General features: G+C 49.6%; 1 protein-coding gene across 5 annotated transcripts in view; it reads left to right on the forward strand.

The window, feature by feature from the left end:
* The first annotated feature begins 1,849 nt into the window (after window positions 1–1,849).
* Window positions 1,850–12,242, forward strand: part of SYT6 (synaptotagmin 6) — a 39,772-nt gene continuing 29,379 nt past the window's right edge. For 3 of the 5 annotated variants that reach the window (XM_010306727.2, XM_075775955.1, XM_075775956.1), the window contains exon 1: window positions 1,850–2,430. In XM_010306727.2, coding sequence (XP_010305029.1) covers window positions 2,277–2,430 — 154 coding nt within the window. In that variant the 5' untranslated portion in view covers window positions 1,850–2,276. Of the gene's footprint in view, window positions 2,431–7,620; window positions 7,944–12,242 lie in introns of those variants that run through there. The other 2 variants (XM_075775958.1, XM_075775957.1) reach the window with 2 other exon arrangements.

Below are 12,242 nucleotides of genomic sequence, written 5' to 3' on the forward strand. Positions count from 1 at the left end.
CTTGAACTCAGTCAAGTTCGGTGCCATGACCACTTCCCTGGGGAGCCTGTTCCAGTGCCCAACCACCCTCTCGGTGAAGAACCTTTTCCTGATACCCAACCTAAACCTCCCCCGTCGCAGTTTCATGCCGTTTCCTCGGGTTCTATCACTGGTCACCAGAGGGAGGAGATCAGCGCCGGCCCCTTCGCTCCCCTCGTGAGGAAGCTGTAGGCCGTGATGAGGCCTCCCCTCAGTCTTCTCTTCTCTAGGCTGAACAAATCAAGGGACTTCAGCCTCTCCTCATACGTCTTCCCCTCTAGACCCTTCACCATCTTTGTTGCCCTCCTTTGGACACTCTCCAATAGTTTTATGTCCTTTTTGTACTATGGCACCCAAAACTGCACACAGTACTCGAGGTGAGGCCGCACCAGCGCAGAGTGGGACAATCCCTTCCCTAGACCAGCTAGCAATGCCGTGCTTGATGCACCCCAGGATATGGCTGGCCATCCTGGCAGCTTGGGCACACTGTTGACTCGTGTTCAACTTGATAAGGGTTGATAAGGAAGAACAGCTTGGCCGGACAACAGAGTTGGGAAACATCCAGGGAGAAGAAATTGTCCTCAAGAGTATAAAAGGGCAAAAGGAGTGTGTGTGTGTGGGCTAACTCCCCAAATGACCGCCTGAGACCCCCATGCATGCGTAGTGTAGTTTTGCAACACCAACATTATGTGAATGTAGTGGAGAGGCGGAGACTTCTTGGAAAATGTATGAAAAAATGTATGAATATTCATGTCTTTAAGGTGTATAAAGGATGACCTTTTGTTTTAGGGTATGTACGATAGGCAGAGCTATCCCCCGTGCATCCAAGAATGCCTGCTCTTTAATACTACGTTAGTGTTAAGGAGTTCTTTTCCGGTTTTTCGGTGTGTTTTATCCAGTGCGGAGGCAGCCCCCAGCAGAGCTGCAGCCCCATGGAAGGGCACCTTGGTGGTGCTGAGCTGTGGGAGAGGTGTGGGCAGCGCTGGGGCAATACCGGCTCCCCCACGCCCAGCCCTTGTCGCCCCCAGAAGTGGGCAGGGACCAGGCAGGAGGAGGCAGCACAAGAGGCACCTGGGGTAGATCCTGGAATTCCCAGCCTGGGAATTCAGATGCGGAGCTTCTGGGAGGTTTGCTGCCGTGCAGGAACTGGCGTGGCTGGGCTGGATGGTTGTTAGAGGAGCTGTGCTCCAGGGGAGCCCGGTGCTGCATCGGGTGCTCGTGTAGCTCCTGGGACTCAGGTGGTGTGATAGCTCCGAGTGCTTTGGCAAGTAATTAACAGAGAAAATAAACACAGTGGCATGAAGCTAAACATACTCGGTTGCGATGTGGGGCTGAGGGAGCTGTGTAGCTTTAGCCCTGGCTCTCCATTATGCTCATTATATTTGTACTAGCTTCTCTGCTCCAGAAGCTGCAAGAAATCATTCTGCTGTACATAATTTTAATTGCCTGTTATACAATTGCTTCTTTTCCCATGCCTGTCAAATATATTCTCTGTTCAAAAGTGTAGCTCTGTCATGTGGCATGACCTGTCTGCTAAATTACAATAGGAATAAAAAAAATACTGCAGAAAATTAAAAAAAAAAAAAATCCAATTATGAAATACAATAGCATTCTCAATCTCTGTTGCCATCTGCAGCCTGTTGTGTTCGGACCAGTAAAAACAAATCAATAAAACCTGCTGCTTTTCTTCTGTTGCCTTTGGCAGTTGTAAGTAGTTTGTGCAGCGTTTGTGGGAGCACTCTCGTTTCTCTGGTCTGACGATGTGCTGGCCTGAGCCAGAAGATTGCAGCCTTCACTTTTTTTTTTTGCAGAATTGCTCATGGGCTGGGATTTGAAACTCTGCACCTGGAGAATGGAGAAGGGGGCAGCAATGAACGCGTTAAAAAGAATTATCTGGGCTGCAGCTTTAACAACGTCTTGTATGGAGGGCACGAAACTGAATTTGGTAGGAGGTTCTTTGTCTGGAACACGCCTTGGCAGTAAACAGCTATCTGATCTCAGAGGCAACGAGGCATCGGAGCGCTGGCAGGACTGCAGTGGGCTGTGGTTCCTGGCGGCTGACCGCCCCGCTCCGAATGCTGAGGAGGGTTTGTAGAGCTGGAGCACTGCCTGGCACAGGGTGTCCCTTAGGGTGCTGCCATGCCAAAGGGTGGACCTGGTGTGACCCTCTTTGTGTGATTAAAAGTAAACAAACCCTCTTTTCCTAGTTTGACTTTCTTAGACAGCAGAGGGGGATAGCGGAGGATGCGGTGTGGGAGATGAGTGGTACCAAGGATGACAGCCGTTGTCAGAAGGCAGTCCGCATTGTCACCGAGCTGTGCCGGAAGAAAACCCTGCCTAGCTTGGACCTGGACATTTGCAGGGAATTCCTCCTGCTGCCTTCCGACCAGAGCCTGATCATCTCCGAGCCAGGTACAGTACTCTGGTCCTGTCTGCTCCAGTCGTGCTTGTGACTGACGACAACCGGAGGAAGGCAGGAGGACTCCGGCAAGGGGAGGGAAACGTTTGCAAGTCCCGTGGTAGAGTCGGGGGGATTGGTCTCGGCACACATCTCTGTGTCATTATGTTCCTTTACACGTAGTCTGCCGTGAAGTTTTGGGTGCAAGTGCTACCTCACCTGTTGATGCGAAACGGCGTTGCCCGATGGGGATAGAGCTGCACAGAGGGGGCAGATGGGGTGTTACGTGCTGGCGAGGAGGTGGTTAATGAGGTAAAGTTTAAAAACATAGACTGCTGTCCTGTATAAAGCAAAAAAAGCAGTTAAAAAAGCTTATTTAAGCTACTGAGATGATAGGAACTGATTGCTGTTATCCCAGTTTAAGAAAAGGAAGGACTCGCGTGGATTTTTGTTCACCAATAAGGGATCTGAAGGTACTTTCATGTATTTGTTTTACTTTCCCTAAGAACTGCCTGAAGTTGTTCCTTGTTAGCTTGCAGAGCTGGGCAGACACACTGGCGGTGTCAGCGATGAATCAGGAGGAAGCATACTGCTCGAAGAGCAAAGGGGCATTTCTTTATTGGAAAGCAGTTAATTTTCTGTACACTTCTGCTCACAGCTGCTTGTTCCAGAGAGGTCGTCTTCTGCTGTAACTTCAGAAGACGTTGGCAGGGGGAGCTTATATCCCAGGCTCACAGGCTGAGGAGCAAAACCAGAATCCCGTGCTTTTTAGCATTATTGATAACATGCCTTAAGTTGTTTGTGTATGAAAACATTTGCATAGAGTGGGGTGTTTTTTTTTTTTTTTTTTAAGGTTTCTGTAGATAATGATCTACCAGCCCTGCCCGATTTCACAGCATTAAGTTTTCAGAAACTTTTCTTCTCTCCTCCTGAGGACACCTGTGCAGAGCCCAGGCACAGTAGCCTGTCAGTCCCCGTCCAAGGCTTCCTGCGTCATCTTGCTTCGGTTTCTCCTGCCCCTCTCTCTGCCAGCGTCTCGCGCTGGGACACGACTGGCACGCGGGACACGCTTGGGGCTCTTCAGTTTCTCTGGTCTTCTGCCGTTTGTTTGCTTGCAGCGGTGCTTCCACCGTTGTTTTGCCAGTACGTCCAGCCTAACACCTTCATTTCACATCCCGCTCTGCTTGTAACTTAATTGTCATCTTACAGTGCCTTTGCTTTGTACCAGCTTGTTCCGAAGGCCTCTTACCACGGCTGCATTGCATCCAGTGCAGCTGTTTTCTCTATTGCAAATAACTTACTGCCTTGCTTCATAATTTTTTACCTTAGTACCAAAATTAACGTTTTTGTGACTCTGTGCAGCAGAAATACCTGTACTGATCTTGTTCCATCCGCCCCGTTAGGACCGACAGTTGCCTGGCGTTTGCGCAGCCTGCTCAGGACCTTGTTTTCAGGTCGCGATGGCATCATCATACGCCTTTAACATCTCAACCGTTTGTCTGCTCTGCTCTCCGGTTTAAGCGTCAGCCTCTACCCCAGTGCCCTGGGCAAGTCGTGCTGGGCTGGCTGCCCGCAGCGGGTGCACTCACAGCTATTGCTGCTCTCTCTGCTCTGCATGACCGGGCCCGTTTTTATGTCTAGACGAGCGCTCAGGACACTGTTTGGGCCCAACGGGTACTAATATTTCTCAAATGCCTGGATGTAAAACTGCTCCAGCAAGGGAAACACATCCGTTTACATTAAGTGTTGACTAATGTAACGGTTGGGGTGATAAGATACCTTTTCCATTAGTGTCTGGATGTTTATCTAATTATCTGCATTTGTGCTTCGTCCATTTTACACTGAAGACTCATGTTAAGCAAATTTGCTATCGGCTACCTGGAGTGCTGTGTTCAGCTCCGTCGAGTCCTTCCTCATAAAGATATGTAAATAAAAAATGAGGTTGTGCAAAAATGAGCAGTGACACGGCTTTGAGATAGGGTGCCGTGTCGGTACCGACAGGAGTGTCAGAGCAGCCGTGCAGCCTGAGTACTGGGTGCTACCCGTGCTGGATGGCGCAGCCTCAGATGCAAAGCTCGCTGGAGGAAAATTGGCCCTATTTGTCATCGTCATGTGAAGTCAGCGGCTTCTCCGTCAGTTTGTTACCTCCTGGATAAATCTATTAGCTAATAGCTAAATCAGCTTGGCTTGTCAAGTAGCTCAATGAAGTTTGCATCGTTTGTGAGCGGGCGGATGAAAGCACTCTGGTGCCGCCAAAGCTGGGTGCCAGGGCTGCTGCTGCGAAGCTCTGCTTGCCGTTAGACCCAGAGAGGTGGTTTGGGTTTTTTCTGATATTTCACGTATCGATGGAGGGCCGTATCTCCTGGGGATGCTGTGGGGTTGCAAGGAAATCAGCCGGGTAGCACTCGCCTTCTTGAACTGCATCTGACAGTGGAAAAATCCCCTGTGAATATAGAAATATTACTGAGTAGTTTATGTAAGGAAATGTCAGAATATGCTTTTATGCAGTCATTACTGTTTTTTAAACCATTTTGTACCGAATGTGGAAAGTGCTACTGTGTATAAAGTAGATGCTCCTCTGCTCTCTGTACGCTGGGTTATGTAATAGCTGATTCTTCTACTTAAAGTCAAAAAGAGAAATATAGCTGCAGTGCTTCTCCAGTACGCCATACATTACTGTACAGCCAACAAAGGAGCATTGCAGGCGGCTGCTGCTGGCTAGTAATCCAGCAGCTAAGTATGTCAGAAAAATAAGGTATTTGGATGAGGAAGGTTTTGGTACGGATGCGTCAGTGGATATGCGAGGGTGAGCGTTTGCCTGCAGTTTGGCCCGTGGCGGTGCCAGGAATAGAACTGATCTCTTGGCTGTGGGCCCTGCGATCGAGCAAGATGCAGCATCCTTTTGTTGTGCCTATCTAAAATCCTCCCCCGTAGCTCCCTCCATCTGATAGCTCTCTTCCCTGCCAGTCCTCAGCTGTTGTGCAGCGATGCTGGGAGTGTGACAGGGGCATAAGCTGTCGACAGCGGAAATACCTGTGATATAGGGACAACATTTACCACTGCGGTGATGTGCCTTAAATAAATGGATATATCGCTTCTCTGCCCTGGAGGTGCAGGAAATGCTCTAGGACAGCGCTTTCAGAAAATTTGTGGACAAGCCCTGCTGAAGTGCAAAGTACTTGGCTGGGGATGCAGGGGAGCCCATGCTGGCAGTTTCCCACGGGAATGCTGCGCTGGGCATGGTGAGCCACCCCGCGTCACCGGTCCCTCTGCCCATGGGAGTGGGGCTGCTTGTTGGAGAGCAACAGGCTCCAGGGTCTTTGAGAAACAGGGGGCTAAATCCTGCTCTCCGGGGCTGCTTGGAGCTCCTGAGGTGGAGTGAGCTCTCCCCTGACTGCTCCTGCCCAGAGCTGCTCCCAGGAGTACGAAGCCCATGGTCCTTCCTGCGGGCAGCTCGGCTCCAGCCTGCCAGCATCCCTGGGTACCGGGCATTGCGTCATGCCCTGCACAGCTCCTGCCACCATGAAACGTCCTTGTCTGCACGGTCAGGTTGTCGCTCAGTTTGGACTGAATTGCATTCCGACTCACTCCCAACGTTTACCCGCACCAGGTCGCGCTCCCCAGGGGTGCACAGTGCTGGGTCTGGCCGCAGACAGAGGCTGCCAGCCGGTCCTGGGAGGTCGTGCCGAGCACGGAAGATGGGAGCTTGCCTCCTCAGATTTAAAAACAAAATGAGCGTTCTCAAATGAAGGTGCAGAGCTGGTGGAGTGCAACTGGAGCCTGCGGCTTGCGACGCTTGCTGACTTTAAAGGACAGTGCATGGGTACAGGTGGGAATTTACAGCAGGATCAGAGCACATCTGGGAGCAAACCCCTGGGTTTGATTTCTAGCTCCAGCATTACCGTGTTGCGACTTTCTTTAAGGAACATGCTGAGGGTTTTGCCTCGGTGTATCCATTTATGAAAAGCTTCACTGCCCTGTGGAGTAAGTCCAGGACACAATGGGTGATGCGCAGAGGTGTTGCAGTTTTTACCCAGAGTCACCCTGGGATTGCACGCACAGCAGTCCCTGTCGATCTCGGCACAGCGTGTGCACCCTCCTCAAACCCTCCTGCGTGCGCTGAGTCGCACCAGCAAAATGCTCCAGTGCTTTCCCAGTGCAGCATGTGAAAGCTGAAGTGAGAGGAAGAAAACAGACAGCTGGGGAAAAATGCAAAACCAGAAGAGTCTTTACAATATTTTCTGTTTCCTAGCACGCTTTGTCAGCTGTCCTTCTGTGCTCTAATCCCACAATAATTCAGAGCACATTTAGTGTTGTGCCCTTTGCGTGAACTGTTCTTTTTAAACTTCATGATGCAGGCAGTACATCTTGTACAGTGCTGAACACCCTCCTGGCACTTCGCAAATACTATTAAAATGTTAAACCCACAAGTACATAAGTGTTCTTGCTGCAGGCAGAAACAAGGGGTGAATTTTTGTGCAATAGGGGTTTGGTTTTTTTTCATTGCAGGAATGTTGATGCGGAAAGATCGCTTTTATATGGAGAAATTGCTTCTGGAGTATTTTTCTTGGAAAAAAATTATCCCTTGATAGGGCAGTTTGACTAATGGGAAAATTGATGACATGCTCATTCATTGATATCGGATACCGACAGCCACTACCTGTGAAATGCGGGCAAGTCTTGAATTTACTTACCAGCTGTCATACCACACTTTTCTGAATCACTATTCAAGTGTATTTTAAGTAAATATAACAGTAAACACGTTTAAAGCCACCCAGGCAAAGCTAATATTAATCACTGAAGCTTGTATTTCCAGAGGCCAGGCACGTGAGGAGTAGCACCTTGGGGCAAAGATCTTCCTCATCACAGAGTAATGCACTTGCAAAATGGATCTTGCCTTCCTCTGCGAGTGTCTGGTCCACCAGCAGGAAAAGAGCCAGCGAGAGCTACGTGCAGCAGATTTGCTCTTTAGCTCAAGTAAAACAGGTTTGTGCTCTGATCCTGAAGGTGTCAGGTTCAAACCTCGCTACCAGAGGAAGGTTTGCGAAACTATGGTAAAATAAGGTTAAACCCAGCTGCATAAATCTAAGCAAAATGGATTATACGGTCTGTCTACGCACACGTGTCTCTGCTTATGTATTGTGTGGATCTATGACTCTACAGCTGCCTCTGGCTACGCGCTGTGATGGTCCCGGTAAATAAAACGCACCTCCAGAGCTGTGTGGAGAGTGTGCATGTTTAGGAGCTTTCTGAGTACCTCTCCGCATAGACGCAGGTTTGCGTCTGCCTAATTGCTGTTGGTTGACTCATTCCTGAAGCAGTACGGGGAGGCTGGTGATGTTTGTAGATTTTTTTGCGGACCTCGGAGCCTATTCCAGTGCAGCTGCAGTAGCCTCATGCATAGTCAGGGATCAGCATCTAAAACTCCATAGAAACAGGCAGCCAGATTGCTGCTGGTGTTAATTGAGTGTGTGAGCAGGCTGAGGACAGTGACCAGGGACCGAGCTGAGGAGCAGATACCTGTTCGGTAAGTCCACCTTTCTGAAGTTACTTTGTTAATTTTTTTGCCTTTTTTCATAATACAGAGCCTTTTTTCCTTAACAAACATTTTGCTTCAGCAGTTTCTCTCTGTGCTGTTGAAACATTTTCTTCCGATTTCAGTATTCTCCCGGCGTTTCACTGAAACCGAGCATGTGCTTTCAGCTAGTTCAAATCAGGGCATAGCCTGACTCTCATCTTCGCCGTTGTTTTGCGGGATGACTCTGAAAGCTGGTATTTCTGTGTTTGCAGGTGTTTGGGGCTTGACATCTTTGCTTTTGCTGAAGTCGTACCAGTGCAATGTGCACAGCCTGCTGCACGTATCGTGTATTCGCTAACAGTCAGTCTCACATGTGGATATTCATTGTTCAGAGATAAAAACAGAACCATAACTGGATCTCATGTCTGATACAATTTTTCATTTAACTGCAGTTTCAGCTATCCTTGTTTTTCTTACCCGTTTCTTCTTACTGTTCACGTTTCCAGGTACATCGCTTGTTCTTCCTTAGGACCCCAGGTTTCCATCTCTTGTTGATTAGGCAGCTTTTTCTAGCTTTAGTATTTGTTATTTCTTTTTCAAAGATGCTAATGTATATTTGTCCTTTCTAGCTGTATATTGGAAAAATCAGGAAGCTTGTCTGTGACAGCCCTTACTGTTTGAATCCAGTGGACTCACTCACAGAACAGTCCCTCACCCTGGCAGTTGTTTGGGAGAGATGTTTTTTGTCTCTCTGCCACGCATTGTCTTTAATTATACTTGTACATTGCAAAATGGCATCCTAGAGGGACAGAGAAGGGATGTTTCAAGTGACTGTACGTTAACTGCGCATTTTCCATGTCTATGGAAAAAAAGAAAGTTATCCTGCAGGGTGTCTTGTACGTAGTGAAACCGCAGTTGCTAATTAAGGCCGCCTTTATATTTAGTTCGGTTTGTTGTGCCGTAGCAGGTTAGTGTTTGACAACATGACAGGAGACTGTGCAGGGCAGACTGAAGGCAGGATACCAGAAGCTCAGTTCACTACAAGCCCTTTCAAAACCATCCTTAAGACATACAGTCCTAGAGTATTTGGTTCTATGGATTAATAATCGCCCAGAAATTCTAGCACACCAGTGTCTCTGGTAATGTAGGTATTACTCTGATTTTCTATGCATGTTTTCTGTAGGTAATGTAGGTGTTACTCTGTTTTCTATGCATATAAGCACTGCAAAGAAATGCATGTGCTCTTGTAACATCACAGTGTTAGGTGAGTATAGCGAGCACCTCCTTCAATGCATCCTTTCCATACGCAGCACTACATCTCTTGGCTGTCTGCGAGCATTTGCTCAGAGTTATTTGAGCTCAGTTCTGAATGTGGTCTCGGGTCAAGATGTTCCTGATAAATGGATTGTCAGCTGCACAGCATGGAGTGATATGAGTCATTGGAAAAGGGAAAAAGGAATCTCAGAATCCATTTAATACATCTGTAGGATCAGGCAGTCCAGCCTGCGTGCGTGACTGCTGTATAGTAGATTTTAGGGGTTAAAGATCTCCGTCTTTGTTAGGAGCTAATGGAAGCAGCAGCAGCAGCTAATGACAGGAGCGGAGCCATTCAGGGAGGAAGTTCCCTGACCATTCAGCGGAGCTTGAACAAAGAAATACTCTGTTCATAACTGCTGCATTCCCGGGTGGGCAGCGCAGGGTGTCTGTGCCAAGCGGCGGGTCCCGTGCAGGTATGGGGGTAGGTGGGGGGGGGAATCCTTCCCGGCTGCGCTGCACCCTGCGCAGAGCCTGCTTCCAACCAGCCGGTCCTGTTTCGCCATGCGGACCAGACTGTCTTTTGTGTGCCAGGTATTATAAGCATGACAGGTTGAGAGAAAGAGGGCATGACATGGGCTTACGTGGTCGTACTGCGTCTAGATGGCTTTAATTGGCAACCTGACCTCTTGAGGACACGGATCTGTGTATCGCCCAGACACAGGGCAGTTCTTGATGAATCCTGCAGCTCTTGCTTTAGGTTTCCTGTGGGGCAGGTCCAGGCAATAAAACTCTTCCAGCATGCCTTCCCGTGGTCAAGGATCCCCTTTGCACTTGGCGGGGCTCTGTGTCCCTGGAGGGGGGCCACTCAGCCGAAGGAAAGCCTGTGGAAAGCTTTCGGACTGCCTTGTCCCACACTTGGGGCCTTCTGCCCTTCCCCAGGCCGAGCTCTGCTTTTCTGGGTTCTCAGGCTGGGTCCTCTCACGCCAGCCCGGACACAGGGTTGGAGATGCCTGGCACCCGTGCTGGGATGAAGATCAGCACGGGGCTTCAGCCTCTGGGGCTGCAGGCTGGGATGGGCAGAGACCCTGATTCTGCTCCCAGTGAAGCCTTGTCCTGAGATCTTTTCGAGGCAGCCTGATTTTTTTGAGCCAAAATGGAGTCAAAGAGCTGCAGAGCAGCATTTCCCCAGCCCCAAATCTCACTGTAGAAAGTGAAGGGCAGAGAGACGGCAGCTCCGGCGCAGCTGGACACTGAAGCGCTGCTGACCCCGGCCTCTCCGATGTCTCACAACACTCACGGCTTTGAGCAAGTTTGTGAAGGGAAATTTTAAGGTCCAGGGTCTTTGGTGACTTAATGGAGACAGAGTGACAGTGAAAAGCTGTTGCTTTTTCTGTTTGCGTCACATCTTGAGATGCAGTTGTATTTCTACTTCCCAGAAGTGTCTGTATTATGGGATTTTGCTCTCTGTCCGGCTCTGCTCAGCTTCAGCAGGTCTGGCCAGAGACTTGCCCCATGTTGAACAGCCCTGGCACGTCTTCGGCGCGCAGCTCGGGTCCTGGATGTCTGGGGTCACATCATGGGAGGAAGACGATGCTCACTGGCAGGTATTTAACCTCAGCCCAGGGTCACTGGGTGCGTTCAGTGCTGCCGAGTCATTTACAGACGTTGCTACAGCGTATTGTGAGAAAATGTCATGGGTTTAGCACACAGCTACGTACTATAATTATATGCAGTGTGGCTTATAATAGTTCATTAGATCGTCATCAGTTAGGCATAAAGCAATGACAACTCTTACTATCTCATTTATAATACTCTAGAGAACAGCTGATTAAGACACAAAGCGACCTAAATCACTGGGGAATGTTTCCTTTGGTTTGGAACATTATTTTTTTTCCCTTTTTTTGTCACTTTTGATAGCAGAAACGCTGCATCGCTGACAGCTCAAAGTTCCCCTTCTTATTGCACATGCCAGCAAAAGTTTGAATAACAAATGTGCTGCTGATGCAGCCTGGAGGGAAAGTCCGAATCGGCAGATGGGTCAATAACCACTGAATACCAAGGTATTTGGTCTTCAGAAGCCTTTGAGCAATCTTCTCTGGTCCAGCCGTTCCGCTGGGGCACGGCCATTCTAACGTGTATCAGTTATTTTCTCTGGGTATTGATACGGGCCTCTCAGCGTTTTGTATGAAGCCCGTAGTCACTAGTGGGCAAGGCGATGGTGGAAGAAGGGAGTTTCACCTCCAGGTCCTGGCTGGGGAGCCCAGGCTGAGGACAGGTCAGGGACTGTCCATTGGCAGAGCCAACTTCCAAGCGGGAGGCTGGGATGGCACCGCTGAGGATGTCCGTGTGGTCGCCTGCTGCTGCTTCGGCCGCCTGCTCGGCTCTGCCTGGCACGAGCTCTGCTGCCATGTCGGCTCTGCGGCGTGAACAACCCTTGCTCGGGGTCACTGAGTGCTTCTGCACGGTGTCCCCAGCAGAGTGCTGGTGCTGTGCCCGTCTCGGCATGTCTGGTTTGGGCACGGGTGCTACCAGCGAGGAGAGAGCTACGGCAGCACCCCAGCCCCGGGGACCTCCTCTGCCACAGACATTTCTCCCCGGGTGTCCTCTGCAGCCGTGTCGGGCTTGGCGTCCCTCCCGCGCAGGGGGATGTAAAGAGGAGGGAGCAGGGCTCCGCCAGCTGTGCCGAGACCCTTGTGCAAAGAGCTGTTCCAGATGTTACCGTGACTTGTGCTGCACAGCAAGTGTGACTGCTGTGCCTGTGGCTTGCCAAGGTGATAGGTGGCATGTTAACCTCGTCTCCAGTACTGACCTTGGTGGTTTAATACCTTTTGGACAGACCTTCCTACCCACACAGATTTGAGATTTCTTTTCTGTTTCTAATCCATTTTGACCATGATCTGATCTGGGTTTTCAAAGATGTTCGGCTTATGTGGGCTTTCACTGAGCTACCCATCATCTTCGCTCTGGAGGAAGGTGACTAAGGGAAAGGAACAGGCTGTCTTTTTCTGAGCTTGAACGTCTGACATCCTTTTCTCTGTAGAAGATGGCCTT

The sequence above is a fragment of the Balearica regulorum genome, chromosome 25 (assembly GCF_011004875.1).
Source record: "Balearica regulorum gibbericeps isolate bBalReg1 chromosome 25, bBalReg1.pri, whole genome shotgun sequence".
Lineage (NCBI taxonomy): Eukaryota > Metazoa > Chordata > Aves > Gruiformes > Gruidae > Balearica > Balearica regulorum.